This window comes from Tripterygium wilfordii, chromosome 16, assembly GCF_013401445.1.
Source record: "Tripterygium wilfordii isolate XIE 37 chromosome 16, ASM1340144v1, whole genome shotgun sequence".
Taxonomy (NCBI): Eukaryota; Viridiplantae; Streptophyta; class Magnoliopsida; order Celastrales; family Celastraceae; genus Tripterygium; species Tripterygium wilfordii.
Window position 1 is genome coordinate 668,810 of NC_052247.1, and position 21,938 is coordinate 690,747.

At 39.2% G+C, this 21,938-nt stretch overlaps 4 protein-coding genes across 6 annotated transcripts; 1 reads left to right on the plus strand and 3 right to left on the minus strand.

The window, feature by feature from the left end:
• Positions 1-181: 181 nt before the first annotated feature.
• Positions 182-2,623, plus strand: LOC119981257 (nudix hydrolase 16, mitochondrial-like). The gene is made up of 4 exons (XM_038824312.1): positions 182-483; positions 770-884; positions 1,451-1,534; positions 2,064-2,623. Exons 1-4 carry the CDS (start codon positions 413-415, stop codon positions 2,325-2,327), a joined length of 534 nt encoding a protein of 177 aa, XP_038680240.1. The 5' UTR covers positions 182-412; the 3' UTR covers positions 2,328-2,623.
• A 551-nt stretch (positions 2,624-3,174) lies between these two features.
• LOC119980583 (E3 ubiquitin-protein ligase KEG-like) lies at positions 3,175-15,672 on the minus strand. The gene is made up of 16 exons (XM_038823340.1): positions 14,657-15,672; positions 12,142-12,504; positions 11,814-12,044; positions 11,483-11,608; positions 11,047-11,383; positions 10,804-10,961; positions 10,266-10,423; positions 9,239-9,360; positions 8,936-9,070; positions 8,243-8,367; positions 7,944-8,048; positions 7,600-7,833; positions 6,086-6,419; positions 5,775-5,963; positions 5,358-5,663; positions 3,175-4,873 (listed from the first exon to the last, which is right to left on the minus strand). Exons 1-16 carry the CDS (start codon positions 15,394-15,396, stop codon positions 3,659-3,661), a joined length of 4,878 nt encoding a protein of 1,625 aa, XP_038679268.1. The 5' UTR covers positions 15,397-15,672; the 3' UTR covers positions 3,175-3,658.
• A 1,834-nt stretch (positions 15,673-17,506) lies between these two features.
• Positions 17,507-18,301, minus strand: LOC119981368 (sigma factor binding protein 2, chloroplastic-like). Its single transcript, XM_038824460.1, has one exon. It carries the CDS (start codon positions 18,062-18,064, stop codon positions 17,645-17,647), a length of 420 nt encoding a protein of 139 aa, XP_038680388.1. The 5' UTR covers positions 18,065-18,301; the 3' UTR covers positions 17,507-17,644.
• A 303-nt stretch (positions 18,302-18,604) lies between these two features.
• On the minus strand, positions 18,605-21,888 carry LOC119981367 (pentatricopeptide repeat-containing protein At5g38730). 3 transcript variants are annotated; one of them, XM_038824458.1, is made up of 3 exons: positions 19,349-21,874; positions 19,116-19,227; positions 18,605-18,831 (listed from the first exon to the last, which is right to left on the minus strand). In XM_038824458.1, exon 1 carries the CDS (start codon positions 21,588-21,590, stop codon positions 19,836-19,838), a length of 1,755 nt encoding a protein of 584 aa, XP_038680386.1. In that variant the 5' UTR covers positions 21,591-21,874; the 3' UTR covers positions 18,605-18,831; positions 19,116-19,227; positions 19,349-19,835. The 3 variants fall into 3 exon arrangements, with proteins under 3 accessions (XP_038680386.1, XP_038680387.1, XP_038680384.1); XM_038824459.1 differs by lacking the exon at positions 18,605-18,831 and having other exon boundaries at positions 18,838-19,227; positions 19,349-21,664; positions 21,780-21,888; XM_038824456.1 differs by lacking the exon at positions 18,605-18,831 and having other exon boundaries at positions 18,838-19,227.
• Between the last annotated feature and the right edge of the window lie 50 nt (positions 21,889-21,938).

A 21,938-nucleotide genomic window follows, 5' to 3' on the forward strand; every position in this document is an offset into this window, starting at 1 on the left:
AGCCCTTTTTGACAAAACCCAGCCCAAAATCCAGCCCATTGTACTTTGTAAATGACTAAATGACCGCTTATGGGGGGCCCATTATAATTTCTAACAAGTATTGTGGGCCATATGGGCCCACTATTTTGACTTTGACCATCTCCGATCCGTTACATGCGCTTTATACCTTGAAAGCGCCCAAAACTCTCTGTTTCTCTCTCTCTCAAACGCTCATTCTGCGGCAGCGGACAATCCTAATACGAATAACCGCCGTTGGATTATGCTACACCGCCTTTGTCTCCACCGTCGAAACCACGAACAACAATGCCGGAGTTATTTTTAGGTGGAGGCGTGAGCATTGTCGACAATGGGCGTGAATTATGACCAATTTTGTTGATATTGAGAAGGATTGGAGATAAGGTCGCTCCTCAGTATGTCTGATTTGGTGGCGCGAACGGGTCGGCATCAGCAACGTTATGATGCGGGTTGTCGGCTTATTGCAGGGTATAGAGTATTCCTTTTGAACATTTTTGTCTTAATTTTGATAGATTTGATTACAGGTTATTGGGTTCTATGGTGGATTGCTGAACGAATTGTTCCTCTTCATTGTCATTAGTTTTCATGTGTAATGTGTTTGAGTATGAAATTTTTGCTCAATGTGGTTTGTTGATTACATTGCATCCATCAAGGTTTTTTTTTTCTTCCAAAAAAACTAGGTTTAATATGTTTCTTGTAGTTTTGTGGTGAAGAGATTTCATTGTTGATTAGCTCAGGGTTTGATAATTGACAGGTGTATACCATTTCGATATAGAAATTCTGATCAAAGTGATGATGCTAATACGGAGCACGTTGTGGAAGTTCTTATGATAAACTCAACCAGTGGCCCTGGCCTATTGTTTCCAAAGGTATAAGCTTGTGAAGCTTTCGATCGCTTCCCCCCTCCCCCTTCTGAGTGCATTTTTTTTTCCTTTCGAAGTTTTTGTTTATTTATCTTTGAAATCGCCTGTGGGTCCTACCCTCCATGCTTTTATTGATCTGCAGGTTTTAGAATATTCCAAGTTATTAATATTGCTGCAAGAAACTAAATCTAGAGTTTGTAATATGATTCATCATGTACTGTCTTTGTAACTTTGACAGTATTGACAATGCCATTGATTAGGGTTTTGAATTTTCTTGACGACTATAGAAGCAGAATCAAGCTAAATTGGAAGTATTTTTGATATTGGGAGTAGGTAAGAATATAGTAAGGAATATATTGGAGATTTTGTGAAGAAAATGTAGGGCAACTTTTGCTTAATTTAGAATTCTTTCTATTATTAAAAAAATAAGGGCTTCTCTCGTTTATGAAAGAAATATGCAACTTCTGCCCCTGCTAATTAAAGACAATCCATCTGTTACCCTCAGCTTTTAGGAGTAGTGCTTATAACTAGTCAATTCGCCAACTCCTAAGCAACTTGTTATGCATACTCAGGGAGGCTGGGAGAATGATGAAACTGTGGAGGAGGCTGCTGTGAGGGAAGCTGTTGAAGAAGCCGGAGTTCGAGGGGATTTAATGGTGAATTGCTTGCCTTCTTTATCTTTAACTTCTTTTTCCTCTTCTCTTGTTCTTTTTTTATGCTGCCTTGACACAATAACAATAAGCTCTTTCTTCGTATTAATTTTAAAGGTTCTAAAGAACAATTTATTATAATCCCTGAATTATAATATCTATGGGCAAGATGTATGCACCCTTATCTGCAATGTAGAGAGCCTTTTTCCAGGATTTTAAACTGTGACCTCTTGGTTGAAGTGAGGCAACCTTACCGTTAGGCCTTAAGACATGGTCTCATTTCCCTTGTTTCTGAGTCCTACTTGTGTGGCTAGATTTCTTAGTCTGCTTGGAGCTAAGATTTACATGCTGTGTCATATTTACTCGACAATTTTGTTTCAACGGAAAGCTGTGCTGTAATTATCCAACTGCTGCTGTCATCCCAGACAAGCCAATCGACCCAATCCTGCTTATGTCCTTTTCTTTTCTTTTTTGTTCTTTTCTTTTTTTGTTGTGTTTCTGAAGGAGATATCTTGTTTATGCCACCGGATTTCAGGAATTTTTAGGTCAATATCACTTCAAGAGTAAAACACACCAGGACGAATTTTGCCCAGAAGGTTGTTGTAAAGCTGCAATGTTTGCGCTGTTTGTCAAGGAGGAGCTTGATTCATGGCCGGAGCAGAGTATCCGAACCAGAAGATGGTTAAATATACCTGAAGCAGTCGAGAGTTGCCGCCATCAATGGATGAGAGAGGCACTTGAATGTGGCTTCATTAAGTGGCTAGCCAATAAGGAGTCAAATGCAGGGGAGGATCTTTGAAATGTAAGTTGATACACTGAGAGTTCATAGAGCTGACGCTGCGTGCTCGTCTGCAATGAAACACGGCCTCCCGCTACTTTGGGGACAATTTTCTTGTTCTAGTACTTTTTATCAACACCCAACAGCAGAATGCTTTTGCTATTCAGAATTTACATAATGATACACTGGTTTTTTTTGTTGTATTGAGTTTCCTGGCCCTCTGATGTATTTTAATTCAGAGAGTTACCAAAATGTCACTGATTACAAACACAGTGGTAGACGTTTAGATGTTTAATTATGGATCAGTTTAACCTGAATGGGATGCAATTGTGATTGACTGGGTACGAGCATGAGCAGCGTAGATGAAGAGAACACCACCATATGAATTGAGAGATAACAGGAAGATGCTTTAAGTGTGGTGTACACAATTAACAATCCTTCTAAGCCAATGAATTTTGATAATAGCCTAGTTGGTTATTGCTTCAAACTTAGAGCTTATGGTTCCCAAAATCGGGTATTTGAACCAATCAGTGAGGATATTTCAAAGTGAAATCTTGGCTATATATACTTGTCACACTTTCTAGGGGTTCTACCCACATGGATTTCAATCCAGTCTTTATCTATTATCAGCGTGGTGCAAACTATTCTTACGGCCTGAGATTTATGTTCACTCAGTTATTATTTGTCCGAAGGGCATGTTGGACAAAGGTGATTAATTCAATTTTTAACAGGACACTTGCTAATCTCGTTCCTGTTTTGTAGTCAGAAAGTTCTGTATCATTGCCTTCAAATAATTTTCTCAAAAGAAAAGAAATTCAATTGGAGATCAAATCAAACGGTAAAAGTAAATCATGACAAGTTTTTGGTGTGCTCAAAGGTGAATTATATACTTAATGAAAAGAAAGTGCCGAGGCCAAAGAGAACCTGCCTTTTGAGAGCTGTGAAGGCCAGAAAAATTACAACTCACAAGATTATGTGGCGTCTGATTTTGTACAAAGAGCAAGTAAATGACACAATGCATAGATACATACCTCAAAATCTTGTCAACAACCAGTGTTATCTATGACATACCATCGGCTGCTCTGTTGTCTCCCCGTATAGTAGCAAGGCAACGACAGTTTGATCCTCCCGCGCTTCCCCATATTTGCTGTATCGTCTGTACTGCTTATTAACAACCACAATTTCCTGGTGGCGCTCTGAAATCGGGGATATACTGCCGAGTAAATGTGGGCATATATTGCAGCAGAAACCCCTTGCTTGTCTTATCGACCCAAGCAGTAGACTCCACAGCTAAGGGAGCATACAGCACAAACAAGAGCCTCATGAAGTCTGTCATGCGGGATTATGCAGGATTAGCTCTCATCAAGAACAATATCAGCAGGGTCTCCAATCCAAGGCCTCCCTTCTCTCCACTGAAACTTAATTCTTAACTTTCCGTTTGCATCTACACCCACCACATACCCCTTGCTTGCATGAGTCTCCATTCCCCACCCCCATCGAGGTGACACCAGCCCTTCTCTAATTTTCACTTTGTCCCCTATTTTGAATGCCCTAACTCGTTCCATTTCCAATGCTTTGCAAAGCCATAGCCTGTCCATGAAGCAGAATGCCACCCATAGTTCCCCACCTTCCATTCGGTGCACCACCCCAATGCTTGAATGGCTCACCTCTCCCCACTGATATGTTGGGGCTGAAACGGATGCCTTAACCCTAACCCAGTCTCCAATGGAGATTTCTTCTTCCTGAACCACTTCAACTTCTGATGGATCAAGCATCCACATTTTGGAACCAACCGGCGTATATATTCTCATCTTTCCATCAGCATCAATTGCTGATATGGTTCCAACGCTTTCATGGCTATGACCTGACCACCCAAATCGTGGCTGCTCCACAGACAGTTTGACCCTAACCTTCTGCCCAACCATGAGCTTGTCAACTCTTTCAAGATCAGATGTTGGTCCCACCCATTTTTCTTGCTCCCCAGAAAAAGCAACAAAAGTGGTTCCATCCCATGCATCTCCTTGGTACCCTATTCCTTGAACAACACCGATGCTACCGGGTCCAATGGATTTCCAATTATGAGCATTTACTCTCAGTCTTACCCATTCTCCCACTTCAAACGTCTGCTCTACTTCAAGATCTGTAGGATCACCTCTCCAAAACCCTGACAAACCAGAGAATGCAACTCTTACTTCTCCATCCGCATGAACACTAGTTACAATGCCTCGTGAATCAAGCTGCGCCCCTCTCCAGCCCCACCGTGGCTCAACCAGTCCTGCTCGAAACCGAACATGCTGCCCAACCTTAAAACATGGAACTTTCTCAACGTCTGTGTAATGAGTAATCCACCTCCCTTTGCGGAAACAGCAAGCCAACTCTAGATAACAAGTGTCTTGTACACTTTGCACTACCGCTAAGCTTTCTTTGCCAACAGTATTCCAGTCATAACTTGGTCTAGTTCCTAGGCTTGGTTTTGAACGTACCCAATCACCAACTTCAAAACCCGAAAGCCTTTCCGCATCTCCAGGAGACACCTTCCACAAGCTGTCTCTTCCAGTAACGCTGACCTATAAAAATACCCCAGAAAGTGGCTGATCAATAATTAACCAAGTACGCAAAAGAAATAAATGGAGGTTATTCTTCAATGGTAGGCATAAATATGAATTTTCCTAGTACAGTGATAGCACTAAAAGTAAACCGTCCAATCCAATTACATGGTGCTGGTATCACATTAACCAGGATTTCTTGGCCTAGTGATAGCCTACTCCTTAAGGACTTGAACCAGGGTAATGTCCCAGATTCTAGTCGAGTCCCCTCCCACACCATTAATAATAATAATAATCATAAAAGAACATATTAATGTGCGAGAGAGAGAGAGAGAGGGAGATTGAAATTGAAACAAGCTTTGCAAATTTAATGAATGTGGCTACCATCTGACATGGTCAAGTGCCTTGTCGTAATCCATTTTCATGACAGTTCCCCACATCTGTCAGTCCATCAATAGAAGAAAGAGAAAGAAAACAAATTAAGTATCAAGGTCAAGATACTTACATTCAAAGCTCCATCCATGTCAATTCTCACAATTTTTCCAACAGATGCTGGACTTTCATTTGACCATCCAAGTCGTGGCTGTGTGATAGATGACATTACATGAATCTCTTGTCCAACTTCAAAAGGAGGTACCTTTTCCACATCAGTCACAGAACAACTAAAAGGTTTGCTTCTGAAACAAAAGGCAACACCCATATCACCATCCTCCTCCAAGCTATGAATCACCCCAATACTGTTCCGTGTAATGTCCTCCCATCCGTATTTTGGAGAAGATACTGAAGTTTTCACTTTAACCCAATCCCCAACCTATTCGTGGCAGATCAAACATATACTCAGAAAAACAATAAACAAGTTCTCAGTTCTCACAACAGATATGATGGATCTTACACATGAAACTAGGAAAAAGTCGAATATTACCTTGAAATCTTCAACTTTTTCCATGTCAGTTGGATCGGCCTGCCATGGTATAGGTCGATTAGGAATTTCAATAATTAGGAGCCCATCATTCTCTATCTCGCTGATGCGTCCAACACTATAATGAGTCTCACCACCCCAAGCATATCTAGGTTCAGCAACAGATCGCTTCACACATACCTTGTCACCAATCTGTACAATTGAGATGCAAATTAGTGTTCCCTCCAACGTTTTCTCAAGTGAACAAAACTGAAAACTTCAACAAAAATTAAAAAGTAAATTCAGAAGTCATTATACGAAAAATCTTCTCATACCCTTAACGGGGTAACATGCTCAACCTCCTCAGGTTCGCAATGCCATGGATTTGGAAGATAGCTCAACTCTAGCAACAGACTACCATCTGGTCTTATGCAATACACTATACCAATGCTCCCGGGTGTTGCATGTCCAAATCCATGCTTTGCAGTTGTAAGAGTAGGGCGAATTCGAACCCAATCTCCAACTTTGAATTCTTCGACCCTGTCCATTTCCGCAGGATCAGCTTTCCATCCACGAGATGCACCCGGAAATCCAACACGCAAGATCCCTTCGTCATCAACACATAAGACGGTACCAATGCTGTCTCGTGACGGACCACGCCAACCAAACCTGATAACAAATGAAGATTGCTCAGCATATTTTACTAATAGCCAGGAAATTGTAACCATGTTAACACTAAAATACCATTAAAAGCTGCTAGATTTAAGTAACTTAGTGCCTCATGATAAATAACTGTAGTACTAAGCAAATTACAGTAACCTAGTTGGCCCATATCTTTTTTATACGTCAGGTGCTTCTCCCCAATAGCATTTGGCATGCTCCATGTCCACTATTCCCCGCTTTGAAAATTAAAATATATCCATCTTTGTTCTCAATGATACAATTTGTTTGCTGGATGGTGAGATCTGAATCTACAACCCATCCATACTACTTTACCCCCACCATACTCCAGGGCACTTTTATCAATCAAATTAATCAATAGAAAGAAATGTATTTGTATTGGTCAATAAAATTAAAGGGTTCCTTTGCACACACATTATGTCATTAAGCCTGCAAATAAGATTTTAGGGAATCATCATGTCTATAGTTCCATTACCACGGAAAGCACATATCTTTTTCATTCACAAGCAGACCCATAGCATTTTTAGAAATTGCAGATACAAGTGTCAGGAGAAGCTACAGTTGTAGAAAACCACGGACAGAAATTACTCATTCTCATAATGAGAAATCCAGAGTAAAAGTAGAAGAAAGCAAGACAGAAAGGAAATGGAGGGTGTGAACTTGAAGAAGCTCAAATATGGTAGTCTAAGCACTCTTATCTCTGATAGGGGCCCACTGAAGTTTAATATGCTTAGATCTAAATATAGGTAGATAATACATATAGAACCATAAATATAGACATCTATACAAGTACGTGTCTTCGTGTGTGTATGCATTGAGAGAGAGAGTAGCCCTTAACTGGGCACAGCTTTCACTTTCACTTATGTCAAAAGAAAGATGCTTTTTTACTCTGTTGAAAATATGCATCAAGTTGGCGGAAATAAGTAGATGATTTTCTGATATACTCTGTTAATTGGAACTAATGATTCACTTTCGTCCCCTTCCAGCAAAGGCTGTGTGGATAAGGAAGTTATTCACTGTCCCAATCTCATAAAAATTAGAGCTTTAAGTGCAAGTTAAGGCATTTTGATACTAAACCAAGAGGCAACCACCATTGCAACATGAAGATCACACATGCAATAGCTAAACCCATACCCAAAAAAAAAACTAGCAACGCTTGGAAACAAACCTTGCCTCTTTGACATCAGGTTTAAGCTGGACATAATGTCCCCTGTCCAACGGAATCACCTTTAAAACTTCATCTGTCAATACACGAGCCTCTCCAGAACAAAAGGAGACAATGAGATTTTCCTTGTCAAAAACACTTTGCACAAAGCCCACACTTCTATGGTTCGCACCTTGCCAACCATACGTAGGATTTGTGACAGTTCTTTTGAACTTAACCCAATCCCCCGCTTCAAATCTGAATAGGATGAGACATACCAAAGATTGTGACCCATTTATGAAGCAAAATTATCATCAACCTCTTACAACAAATTCTATCAGTATGATGATATGAAAATTTTTCCTTACATTGTTGGAGACAGATACACTCCCCTATCTGTAAGTGCCTCCATCAGATCTTCAGAAATCCATTCCCGGGGAAGCGCATCCAAAAAGTCACATAGTGTCTTACCGCTGTCAACCAACATATGCAAAATCAAGTTAGTGATAAGGCAGGGATCAATAACTACATCACAGCATCTATATTACTTCACAAGCAGCTTCTGCAGACACCAGACCCAGAGTCCAAAAGACAGTACACTGTACACGAGAACCCAGGAGAATGAATATCAAAACTCCAAAAAGGTAAGGTACTAAATCATAATTACCTGTTATTTCTAACTTCAACCGCAGCATCAGGATTTTTAAGCATAACAATGAGCCATTCTAGATTTTCGCGAATCATTTTTGCTGCATCTGCTGCAATATGGAAAGCATTGTCACCATCATCATCCTGCTAACAAGCACAGACATTGCCCATACGTGGATTAGGAGAAGGAAAAAAGTGCCTAAATTGATTATGAGTAGAAACCAATAGGAGCAATAAAAACTCAGATTAAAGGGTAAGAGAGTTGCAACAAGCTTGATAGATCAACAAACATTAACAGTAGATTGCGGGTAGAAAAACTGAATCACATCTCCTGAAAATATTTATTTTCCATTTCCATATACAGTGAACAAACTAAGCAAGTTTGTAAGAGTCTTGACTCTTACTGACATCGATTTGCGTTGACAAACACATTTGTAAGTTTGTTAGTTTTATGCATTCATTGTTACGGATATGATCTCATGGTTGCTTTATATATTTAATTATGTTCAATCACATGCCTTGCACTTGAGAGCAAAAAAATATACAAACCCATCCCCTTACTAGCTAAAACAATGTTTTAGAGAATAGTCATATGTGATAAAAGCAAGCAAACATTTGTAATCACTTGTAATGAGCGGAATACTGTAATATCATGGCAGGTAAATTAGCGCAAATTTCATCAAGAGTAAAGTAAGGCAATCGGAAAAATAACCTGCAAATTATAATCTGCCCCAGCAGATAAAAGCAACCCCACACATGAATTGGCCCCTCTAGCCAATGCTACATGAAGTGATATTGTCTTGCGCACATTCCTGATGTTCACGTCCACTCCAGCATCAAGAATTATCTATTCAATATTTTGCAAATGACATTTAACTAGTTAAATAACAAGAACAGCGAGAAGGAATTGCAATTAAGCAAACAGCATCTCCACCAAATTCACATAATGCAGGAGCTACACCAAAAAAAATGGCTAAGCACTCATATCAAGTTGTAGGGAAGCTATAGAACTTACTTTAACCAACTCCACATCATTAGCCATAGCAGCCGCATGCAAAGCTGTTCGCCCATGTTGAGCATCTTGGGCTGTTGGATCTGCTCCAGCATCAAGCAACAAGCGGACCAATTCTCTTCCCTCTAGAACAAGTATAGGGTATGAATAGACCACAAAGTACATAAACTCAACTCAAACGGATCAAATTAACAATATTCAGATATTATCATATTTCTAATTAAAAGAAACAGCAAAGTACGCAACAAGAAGAAATTCTAATTGTTGGTTAAAAATAAAAAAGTATAATGAAAAAGAAAAGAAAATTATTGCACAAACCAGCCACCTATAACAAATGAGAGACGAGCATACCTGAACCCTCCACATAACATGATTCGAAAAAGATAAGAACAAATTAAAATTACTGACGACACAACCATTAACTAAGAAGTAGAGCATACAACAATGGATCAATCCGTATCCCTATCCCCTTCCTCAGAAACTGAATCTAGGGCTTAGGGGAATGTTTCGAATTGGATATCACAAGCCCACTACTCTTGCTGACTTGCTGTTATCCAAGCAGGGGGGTAGCGTAGGAACTAAAATTCAAAGCCTTGGCCAATGCTTGAGCTTATGCATCTCCTTTCCACACTAAACCTATTTCCCAGAATGTTCCGGGGATGAGAGTGGTAATGGGTTCAATGGGGAAGATTATTCAGAAAAGAAAGGACCTAAAAAAGTAGAGTTGAAGAGATATTCAGCTTTTCAGAGCCAAACCCCCAAATTGGTGAGAAGGTGTTCTGTCCCCATGTATATTTCTTACATTGAAAATTCTGCACCAACCAAAAAAAAACTCACAAAGCCAACACATTCAACCACTTCTCCCTCTTGCACCCAGTGTCATTTTCTGGTGAGCATATACTCTGAAATTATATGAGCATCAATTGAAAGTCAAATAATAACTAGAAATCTACCAAATAAAAAAAACAAAATTTTCCTTTGGTGGAAATTTCATTAAGAAAAGTTGGATACTTCTTGATCTTGCCATTACCAGTTTCATGATCCTTCTTTAGAGCAGCAGCCATACATAATGCAGTGCCAGCTGAGCTTGGTATATCAATGGTATAGGCTATCTCTTTTGGGGATGCAACCTCCACCCAACTTCTTACAACGGGCACATTCCATGTCGCAACGCACAAGTGTAATGGTCTGTCACATAGGAAGTATGGAACATATGAAATAGAAATTAGGGGGGAAAAAAGGAAGTATGGCTATTATAGACTCTATATTTCAAAATTTTGCTTTGATTGAGGGTAGAAGTAAATTTTATTATAAAAAAGGTATGCAATGTGCAAGTCATGCCAGTGTAGAGACATACAATTCTCTCTCTCTTTTTCTTTTTCCATTTTTTGTAATTTTTATTGTTCTTTTTATCTTCTACTGCATTAATCGTATGTAATTGAATATACAGTTTATTTTACAAAATGCTCCACAGCTCCCTGAGAAAAGTTTTCACCTTCAATCTTTTTTCCCCAATAAAGCATTAGTACTGGCCAAAGGAAATGAAAGCAGAAAGACTCTCTACTTACGTCAGATTTTTTGAATTTAGAATAGCCATTGACCTACAGCCACCATTTTCCAATATGACAATAGCACAATCAGTATACTTCTTCGCCACAGCTCTGTGGAGTACGGATTCACCTTCATCATCCACTGCATTGGGATCAGCTCCAGCCAAAAGCAACTCCTGTTCATAATATAAATTCATTTGAACAGGAAGTATATAACAAACAGAGAAATCATATACTACATCGGATGAAATGAAAACCTACTCGCATACAATCAGGCTGGCCATGGTAGGCACAGACATGGGCAACAGATGGGCCAAAGCCTTCCCTCAACCTAGATCTAACATTAGCCCCTTTCTCAATTAGAGCACGAACACAATCCGGCGAGCCAGCTGCTAAAGCAAAAACAAGAGGAGGATCTCCATCTTTATCCAGAATATCTACATTTGCCTCTGCATACTCTAATATTGCCCCAACTAGTTCTGCACTACCACGTCTGCAAGCCAAGTGGAGAGCCGTTTGGCCATCAGTATTCTGTGCTTCTAATAGCATAGAAATTGAGACACTACCATTTCCTGATGCCGCCTTTGCCAGTATATCCCTGAATAGACAAACAAAGCAAAGAAGATAGAATACAAAGCCTAAGGTAAGCCAAAAAGAAGACTGAAACAAAAAAAAAATTGAATTGAGTAACACTAACCTAACACTGCACACATCCCCTTCAGACACAAGTCGATGTAGATGATTCGGATTGCTCTGTAAAACATCAAAATCAGGCGCGAGAGATGATTCTGTCACATTTGATCCAGCATTTTTCGCAAAACCACTGCACTCAAACAGACCAGATGTTGAAATTTAATCTCATGATCACTCTGTCTCTCTCTCGCACACACCCACACACAACTTTATATAACAACATAGCATTTGCTTTTATCTTGGTTCAACTACAACCAACTCAGATCCAATCTGGCAAACTTCAAAGAAAAGAATAACACTGAAGAGAAGACTTTAATAAGCTTTAAAATTCATACTTATCAGGACTCGCAGGGGGGCTACGTGGGAGTTCCTGCAAGTTACGAAGAAATATTGCCAACATTGAACTGAAGGTCGGTCTTCTTGATGGCCTGAACTGCAGGCAGTCACCAATCATCTTCCACAATTCCCTAGGGATCCCAACACCTACTACACTTGTATACTGGGGAAGTTGTTTTTTAGCCTTGACAACAGCTCGATAAATTTCTTCTGCACTCAAACCAGCCCACCTGCATGACTCATGCTACTTAGCAAGTATGGAATGAACAAGAAATATCAAAAGAAGGAGAAAATAATTCAAAATAACATATTAGGTACTTCACGTACGGAACAAAGCCTGTACACATCTCCACCAATGTACAACCAAAACTCCAGGCATCTGACTCAACAGATATACCGATGGCGTCATCCCAGAATAGATTCAATGACTTCTTCACTGGTTCCCATGCCTCTGGAGCAGTGTAATGTGGACTGAGCATTGTACAGTCCATACACGAATGAATTTTCGCAGACTCACATTGTGCTTCAGCTTTTCGGCAGGCAGGTTTTTTCAGGATTGCAGCAATTCCGTAATCAGAGACCACTGCACAACCACTTGCATCCAAAAGAAGATTGGACGGTTTTATATTCATACAAACAACACCTGCTGCATGGAGTTCAGCAACCCCCCTTGCAACGTCTGCCCCATATCTACAATTGGCAACAATCATCACATCACGACAAGAAACATGCCAGCTAATAATTTTGAGCCAGGTTTAAATTGGCAAGTATATTCACATTTGCTTTCCTACTAAACCAAAAACTTGAAGAGTGCTCGCCCAATGAACCTCTATTGGCGATAATGCAAATTCCATCTAGGTGATACAATCAAGATGATTTGAATAGCTACCCCAATGAAATATTTGATAAGCAGAAAAGGAAAAAATTTCGACCATTTTGGAAATTAATCTACTTATCAAGCTAACACTTGGTGAATTTTAAGATGAAAATAGCAAAAATGATGTGAATAACTTAAGCGCTTTCTTTGGCACATACTACACAATACACACAAATTTCCACTGCAATTTTAACTTGTCAAAGAAATATCCAACTGCATTTGCATTATTATAAATCTCGGAGTCGGTACCACGTGTTTTCTAGGCTTTTTTTTTCTTCTTCCTTTTTTCCCTTTTTATGAGCGATACTCCTTGCCCTTCATTTTACTCTCATATAAAGTTCAGCATTTTGTGAACCACATCAAACCATTCATTTCCCTGCATACAAAACACTAAAGAATAGCCTAAAGAACAGAAAAGAATGACCATCTCCAGTAGAAATGTTATTCTAAACATATCAGGCTATCATATTTTACATCAAAAGACAAATGCTCGTGTCACTTGCATGCTTGATCATTTTAATTATGAAAGCCTTGTTTGCTAACTAAATGTCACATCATTTGCACTGCCCAAGAAATCAGATTCCTAATAGATAGAGCTGATATAAACATGAAATAATTCCCTCACCAAACTCTACAGAATACTGTAAATTGATGCTTTAGTGTAACCATTCATCATTAGAGCGACTTAGGAATTTAAGGAAGAAACGTAAGAGATGAGTCACGAATTGTATTATCTGGCAGGATATGCGAGTTTGATTACTATTTTGGCAATTCAATTTAATAATTCATAAAAGCTTCGACACTCTGAAATTAAGCCCACAAAGGTAGAGGGAGTACAGTTTATCGGTGGCTAGAATTAATTCACCATTCTTTTTTTTTTTGAATAGAATTAATCACCATTCTAATGACTAAGTACAAATAAATGTCAAGTATAAATTGATAACTCCAATGCTCCACTTGGAATATTGTGATATGTAACTCCAAAGTAAATATTCAGCGTATCCAGGCACAACATAGTTTTTTCTCTTTTGTCAATTCAAGGCGGCACTACAATGTTGGGACGAATTTAAGTATTCAGAAGCTATGAGCAGATTGACAAGTTCCTCATACACTCTTCCTGGAAACTATATCACATATGAGAGTTGTTTGAACAAAATCCATCCATTGCTTCTCCACGTGACATTCAGAAACATCATACCAAAGAACTTTCTGTTTGCTAGTAAATAATTTATGAATTAACAATATTCTCAACAGTGCTTTGGAACAGACATTATTTGAAACATTAAGAAATTCTACACATGGCATGACTTGTCCAATCTAACTTAGGTCAAAGCATTTACGCATGAACACATAGACATCATAGGGAAACTATACAAATAAATTAACCAAGAATTATATCTGCCAGAATTTGTCCATGGTTAATGGCAATGAATTGATCATGTACTGATCTTCTATTAAACGGAACTTGAAGCCGACACTCCTAATCAATCACAACAAATCTATGCATGTATGCATAAGCATTTGTTATGCTGACTTTGGACTTTTACAAGAAAAAGAATAAAAGAAGCACATGCATCTATAGGTAAAACCTAAAAAACAAAAGATATTTTTCTTTCCATTTCCAATTGTTAACACTTAACTCTGGCAATGAAGCGCTAGGCATGCTAGTTGTTTAATTTTCAGAAAAAACAGGAAATTGTCACCTCAACAATGATTTTGATAAACAAAACAATTACTCAATGGATCAATACCCTTGCCCAGTGGTAATGTTATCCAATTCACGTATAATAAATAAAAAACCAAGCCAATGCACATAGCATATTTAGCACTTAATTTGGCTACACGGTAACACCATATGCACAAAGTAACCATTATAAAGCTTAATGGATACAAAACCACGTACCAATTTCAAATTTGTCAAAACGCATTAAACATTGAACAATGAAGACGAAAATTTAACAGAACCTTAGAATCTGCTCCAGGGTGAGCCTCCCTTCATTGCGCTGCATCTCAGACTGGACAGATCCATAACAACTGTCCATTACAAGCCCCAAACTCCCATCCATCCTCACAGCCCCGTGAAAAGTGCACACATTTCTGCACCACATTGTAGCGCGCCGCAATTTATCCAGCTGCCCTTGCACCCAATCCACCTCCATCCCCTCACTCAATGGCACTTTTTTCACAGCTACACGGTGCCTGCACCGACCATGGGCCCCACCGATCACTGCAGCCCACGTCTCTACTCCCGCTCGTCTTCCTTCTCCAATCTTCCTTACCAGCTTCACCTCTTGGTGTGTCCCGAGCTCAAGCACAGGCCCGCACGCAGCCCCTGAACTCGAAGCATGAAACCCACGGCTTTGCCGCCCCAGATCACCGTATCCATTAATTTCCCCATCCTCCTGATCATCATCGCCCTCACCATCCTCGTCATCATCAGTATAATCGCAATCGAGATTCGCTGCAGCGGCGGCGTTGGAGTGTACAAGAGCGAGCACAGCATAGTTCTTGCGCAAATACTGCACCGAGTTCCCAACCACTGAATCGTGGCGACACCGTGGGCAAGGAAGTGTCGTATCCTGCGAGGTAGAGAACATCCTCGAAAGACACTCCCTGCAGAACCCGTGCCCGCATTGGAGCAGCAGCGGAGTCCTCTCCTCCTCGTTGTACCGCGTTTGGCACACAGAACAACACGGCACCTTCATTTTCTCACACCCGAACAAACAACTTCCCCGGAAGATGACAGACGAAAATATTAACAGATAGAATTCACCAATCGAAACTACAATTGAACGCTAGAAGATCACAGGAGAGGAAAATTCAGTAGATCCATTAGTAAATAGAGAGCGAATCGAAGAGGGTTTAGAGAGATCAGGGAACGCAGTAGGAGCTAAAGAAGATGTTTTCTAGTGGCAGATGGTTGTTACTTGTTAGGGGAGGAGAGAGGGGTCTTTTGGGAAAAACAAAAATGATTCAGTTTCTGAGTTGGTTGTCTTGTTTTCAATGCGCATCTCTTCCTTTTCTTAGGTATAGCGGTGTCAAAAAAAATCAGTTCTGAATCGGTTCTGTATCGGACAATTACATATCCGGCTTTTAATTTTTATTGGATTTCAGACGTACTCACGTATTTAAATGATCAAATCTGGATTGGTTTAAATCAAAATAAATAAATCGAATAATAATTTAATCCGAGTTAAGGTCTGAACAAGTAAACTTCAATATTTAGACCCAAACTCGGTTTGGCTTCCTCATTGCGCCTAAGTGCTTGCATTATTTGCTGTCAAGATTAATAACCACCTTAGATCTGCATAACCCAAGTGGGTAGTATATAAGTAAACTTCTTACACTTCTCATGCACCAACGTATTTTTTTGGCCTAAAATCAATACCAATGACCCACAAAAATAAAAACCGTTTAGTCATAAAGTGCGAACAATATCATTAATGTGTTTGGGAGTAGATTTCTAACACTTGCTTATACTTGTGTGTTTAGGCTTGGTTGCACTCAAGGTTTTGGTGGTATTGACTGTGTTTATTGAACATGTGTTGTCTTTGATTCGATTCATACATGCTGCTCACCTAAATTGACTAAATTAAGAAGAACTATTCTGGTCTTTATGTTCAAAGGAAGAGAAAAAAAAAAAAAAAAAAAGTGATCATGGGCTCATTGCCCCACCTAACCCAACATATCCAAGAGTTTTGGACAAAGCATTGGCAAAACATTTTATGGGCTTTGTCTTCGCCCATTGTCTTCGCCCATTGCCCCACCTAACCCAATATGCTAGTTTCATGAAACTTTAATTACAATTATTTGTGGAACACTGAAGGTAAAGAAAAGGGCCTGGCCCATTAAGTACAATCAATTCAGTTTAGCCTCATCATGAAATACATGCATGGATACAACGTGACTAGTTTCGCTATGTTATAATTTGAAGAAATTGAGAGATATGAGAAGTAGAAGAAGGAAGGAAGATCGAAGTTGGCTCAAACCATTTGAGATATTGTTTGTTTTGGGCTTAAGGCCCACAAGACTTTTTTTCTTATAAATAGGGTCCTCGAGTGTTAGGGTGTTGGAGCTTAACTTATAAATCACATCGGTACTCTCCAAGCGATGTGGAGCTTGGTTATGCGAGACCCAACACGTGACTATTCGGGTTATGATCCATGTGGTACTTCTCACCTTGTAGATGGTATATGCATAAGGACATCCGAAAGGACCGATATGTGATCCAAATAGGTAGAGATTTATACAGGATCGATACTATACTATGGTTCATGTTACAATTTGAAGAAATTGTGAGGGATAAGAAGTAGAAGAAGGATGTGAGATTGAAGTTTGGCCCAAACCATTTAAAATATTGTTTCCTGAAGTGTTGAGGTGTTGGCGGGCTTGACTTATAAATCACAACACTTGATATTCTCTTAGCGATATGTGAACATTTTCATTCTAACATGTCCTAATCTATTGAAAAAATTGTCTGGTCTAGATATTTATTCAAAATGCAAGAAATAGTGAATATGATTGATGTTATTATATGTGATGTTTTGACATATAAGGATCTCTTCAACATTATTGCTTAAAATGTGCCACGATTATATATGGTTAGCCACATTAATATTAGATAATGACATGTAAAAGATATTTTAACATTTGTTGGTTTAAAATATCTTAGCCATAACAATAAAAAATCGAAATCAAAGGAGACCAACGAGAGATGGTTCGGTTAACAATCAGTTGGGTTAGATATATATGTGTCAAATGTTCGATTCCAATGAAAAACATATTTCTCAACGATATTTAAAAAAAAAATCAAAGGAGATTAAATGCATTTTCAATAACCAACACTATAATTAAAAAAAACCAATTATAGTTTGAATAATTACAAAGGAACTACAAAAATATGACTAAAGCTAGCTCATATGAGCTCAAGAGATCAATGAATCAACACAAAGCTTATGGACCACCAAAGCATCTAAGTGCATCAAATTGAGAATTCTCAACGAACAAATTTGATGGGAGCATCCCATAGAAGCTCTCATTCATTTGAGGCACAAGAAAGTTATGATCTTCATATCTCTCCCCAAACACGGAATCCACCGGCAACAACTCCTCCTTCCCCGACCACGTTCCCCGGTCATCAACCGGACTTTGCTCTGAAACAGTCGGAGAATACTCGCCGCCATTTACTTCCATCATACGCGCGGTGTCGGAGTCTTTTCCGGTGAGTTCTTGCACAAGAGCCCTAAATTTGGAGGCGCACGTCTTAACCTTCATAGGGCTTGATATGTAAACAACCTTGAGTGCCTTCTTGTTATTACTACTTCCTCTTCTTCTCACTAATTCTCTCTTGCTTTGCACATTTTGCACATCCATTATAACCCAAAAAAAAACCCTTTTTCTTTTCTTTTCTTTCTTGTTTGGTATCTTGACAACCCAATTTAGGTAAGTTATATATAAAGGGGGTAGGGAAGTTGAATCTTGGGGACAAGGTGAGTTTCTTGGAAGAAGAAGTGAGAGGAAAAAAAATGGTAATGAAAGGGGAAATGGAAGGTGAGAAGAAAGTAGAGAAATGGAAGTTTCTGTTTTGAAAAGAAAAAATACTTGGAAGACCCGCAATCTCTTGTGTGTGTGTGTGCATGATTTATAGTATTTGAAAGTGACTATTAATCATATTCAGTGTAACTGAAAGGAGTGATTTGAAGCATGTGCGCAGCCTATGGTGACTTCTTGTAAAGTCTCTGTAGATTAGGAATGAAATAGTTGTTGCATACGTGGTCAGGATACTTTCATATTATCTTTGTTGTAATGCGTAACGAGATCAATCCGAGTTATCTTGTTTAGACTCATATCAAGCGTAACAAGATCAATCCGAGTTATCTTGTTTGGACTCATATCAAATCAAATGTTCAAAGAACAAGTTGTATGATTTTCATTCCCGATTACTAAAAAAAACATTACATTTAATATGAAAGAATCATGAGTTTTGGCTTATCTAAATTTTAGGTAAGACTACACTCGAATCGAGCTTTAATCGAGCAATTGGAGTTCCGAGTTCGCAAATCGCAATGCTCACAAGTTCAAGTCTCTCGTGTGTGTTGCCAATGAGCCTTCATCAACAATGCCAATGAGCTTTATTGAGGCTGCAATGAGAGGATGAGTTATCTCATAGTCAATAGTCATGACTCATGCCCATAGAAAATTGCTATTCTAGTCTCTATGAATAATAACTTTACAGGGGACCCAGTAATGGAAAATTGTTAGCAAGTTCCGTTTGACTACAAGGGCATGTGCCAATAATCAATGGGAACTCTTTGACAATCTTTTCCTCAAACAAGACAAAGAAATACTTGCACAACTTATAGATATTGTGAGCAAAAAAGATCACAAATAACATTTACTGTTATTTAGACACTATTCTCCTCACCATTTTAGTTCATTAGATCACCCATTCCTGAGAGCTAGATGCACCATAACATGAATCAGGATAAGGAGAAGTGCAGAATCAACAGTAGCCAAAAGATGGATTTGATTTTCTCCTGAATCAAGAACACAAGAAAACAAAAACCAAAGGATATATAAGTTCCAGTGGCAAAGACTATAAATATACACAGGCATATATATATACATAACAATCTTAAACGGACAAGGAGAACATACTTGCAATGAATAGAGTTTTAAGCTGTTTATTCCCCCAGTTTTTTGGCCTATGAAAAACTTTAGTATGAGACAAATTCAGAGTAGAGTCTTTGACATCAGTTGTTTGCCTCCAATACCACTGAAAGACAAACAGAGGGATCCAGATGGTCCCTGGCCTAAACAAGATAAAGCCACTTACAACGATGATAGGCTGCAATATCTGGCTCCTCTCAGTTTTCCCGACATTAGAGGCATCCAGCTTCGTCTCATCAATTACGGAATTGATTTATTCTTTCTTCAGCCCAGTTTCTATAATGACAGATGAGCAGCACAAAATCTGCTTCCTGGATGAGGTGATTAAAGTTGAGGCAGCTAGATCCAGAGATAGGCTGTTTTAGTCCATGCATGCCATGAAAGGGGGGAAATTTTCGAATTTGTACTTCCAAGCAATAGAGGACTTCAAGCCAGCAAGACTTTATCAATTCCAAGGTTCCATATGAGCATGAAATCATCTGTGCACTTCCTTTAATAAACTTTTTGACATGATTCGTCTTTCAGTGGCATGATTCCAGAAGATATCTAGTACATTGTCTCCAGCATAAGAGGCATTAAAAGAACTATAAATTTTGAGATTAATCATCAACCTTCTCTTGTACATTTCATCAAACATATCTGAAGCAGCATTTGCATTCCCTGCCTTCCAGTAAGCAAGTGCCAGACTAGTGTATATAATACTATCTCCTGATAAACCTTTCTCCTGCATGATACTGAATATTCTTTGTGCACAATCAGTCTTCTCCCTTTTACATAACCTCCTTATTAGTGCCCTGTACACTGAGAGATCGATGCAAAGTCCTCTGGTCACAAAGTCATTAGGGATTCCAACAATGGCCTCTTTATTGTCTTGATTGCAGTAGCCATCGACAATCCATGAATAGGTGCAATAACTAGGAGAAAGTCCTGCACTGAGCATGTCATACAAGATCTCTTTGGCACTCTCCATCTCCCGCACCTTGCAGAACCCATGAATTAGTGCCTTGTAAGTAAATTGGTCAAACTTCAATCCAGCCTGCAACATCTTGTTCTTCACTTTAAGTGCAGATCGCATATCTCCAATCTTGCAATAAGCATTAATTAATGTGTTACATGTAATGTTATCTGGTTCAATGTTCTTTCCACTCATCTCATTCAAAAGTTTATTTGCATCCTTTATCCTGCTTTCTGCACACAACTTGCGAAGGATTGTGTTGTATGTAACAACCCCTGGAGACAATCCCTTGGCCTCCATCAACTCACGCAATCTTAAAGCCTCATCTAGATCATTCGCTCTACAATAGCCATCAATCACAGTAGTGTAAGTCACATGATTTGGTTCAGCGCCTTTAATTTCCTTAAGAAGCCTTACAGCCTCTCTCATTCTACCTTCTTTACAAAACCCATAAATAAGTGCATTATAAGTAACAATATCAGGACTGATTCCTCCCCTTTCCATCCTATCCTGAACACACAAAGCTTCATAATGCATACCCTTTTTACAATACAATGAAATCAGTGTATTGTAGGTAAAAAGATCAGGAAAAACACCATTCAACTCCATCTCACTCAGCAACTTTTCTGCCTTCTCCACATCACCAGACTTGCAACAAGCATGAATCAACACATTATATACATGAATATTGGCAACAATCCCAGCTCTAACCATCTGCTTATGAATTTTCCACACTGTATCAGTTAGCCTCTCTTTCACCAAAGAATTCAACAATACAGTACATGCATGCAAATGCAGACTAAATCCATGACCTCTCATGTGCTCAAACACTTGAATGGCCTCCTGGGTCATCTTGGAATTGGCGTAAAATATCACAAGCCAACTCAAAACCTGAGAATTCACATCTGGGTCAAAATGGGTCCTCAGTAAAGCACGCAAAACTGATGGCGACGACAAAAAATCCTTATAGGCAATCTTTTCAAGCAAATCCTGTGCAGTTTTGAAGTGCTTGTAGTCTGTGAGAATGTGAACCATGGTCCATGTGGATTGCAAAGAGTGCTTGTAATTGGGTATTGAAGATTCAGACCATTTAAAGAACGACCAAGAAATAGAAGGACCGCAATTATATAATGAAAGTTGCAGTAATAGCTGTTGAATGTTTCTCGACGAGAGAAAGGAACCAAATTTGGGTTTCAACAGACATTCCCAGTGACCCTTTACCACAATAGCACAAATGCTTTGGATGAACTGAGACTCAGTTCCTACAGATACCATGCGAGCGATTCAGCGTGACACGCAAAAACAATTTTGACAAACTACGCAGCCCTAACCAGTGGAAGTTCCAAATTCTGACACAAACCAGGCATCGTAATTACTCGACACATATGGTTGGAGTGGGAGGAGAAATTAAAAAAATGTATGCGAGTGAGAGGAACAAGAAAGGATCAACGATTGAACGATTACCTATTGAAGAAACGATTACAGCGACGAAAAACAAAACCGTCGCCGGCCGTACCAGAGGGCCGATCAGATAGTCACGTTCGACGGAGCGAGGAGAGACGGTGGCCCAACGCCGTCTAAATATACCTGCTAGCTCTACAGCTGGGCCATATACCAGGGTCT

What these genes read in the sequence shown, in the direction of transcription:
- LOC119981257 (XM_038824312.1), top strand. Translation starts at nt 413, where the DNA reads ATGTCTGATTTGGTGGCGCGAACGGGTCGGCATCAGCAACGTTATGAT. An exon ending in GGTTGTCGGCTTATTGCAGG is followed by an intron (nt 484 to 769) that starts GTATAGAGTATT and finishes GATAATTGACAG; the next exon opens with GTGTATACCATTTCGATATA. An exon ending in GAGTTCGAGGGGATTTAATG is followed by an intron (nt 1,535 to 2,063) that starts GTGAATTGCTTG and finishes ACCGGATTTCAG; the next exon opens with GAATTTTTAGGTCAATATCA.
- LOC119980583 (XM_038823340.1), bottom strand. Translation starts at nt 15,396, where the DNA reads ATGAAGGTGCCGTGTTGTTCTGTGTGCCAAACGCGGTACAACGAGGAG. An exon ending in GCCAGCCTGATTGTATGCGA is followed by an intron (nt 10,962 to 11,046) that starts GTAGGTTTTCAT and finishes TATTATGAACAG; the next exon opens with GAGTTGCTTTTGGCTGGAGC. An exon ending in AAAAAGTTGAAGATTTCAAG is followed by an intron (nt 5,664 to 5,774) that starts GTAATATTCGAC and finishes TGCCACGAATAG; the next exon opens with GTTGGGGATTGGGTTAAAGT.
- LOC119981368 (XM_038824460.1), bottom strand. Translation starts at nt 18,064, where the DNA reads ATGGATGTGCAAAATGTGCAAAGCAAGAGAGAATTAGTGAGAAGAAGA.
- LOC119981367 (XM_038824458.1), bottom strand. Translation starts at nt 21,590, where the DNA reads ATGGTATCTGTAGGAACTGAGTCTCAGTTCATCCAAAGCATTTGTGCT.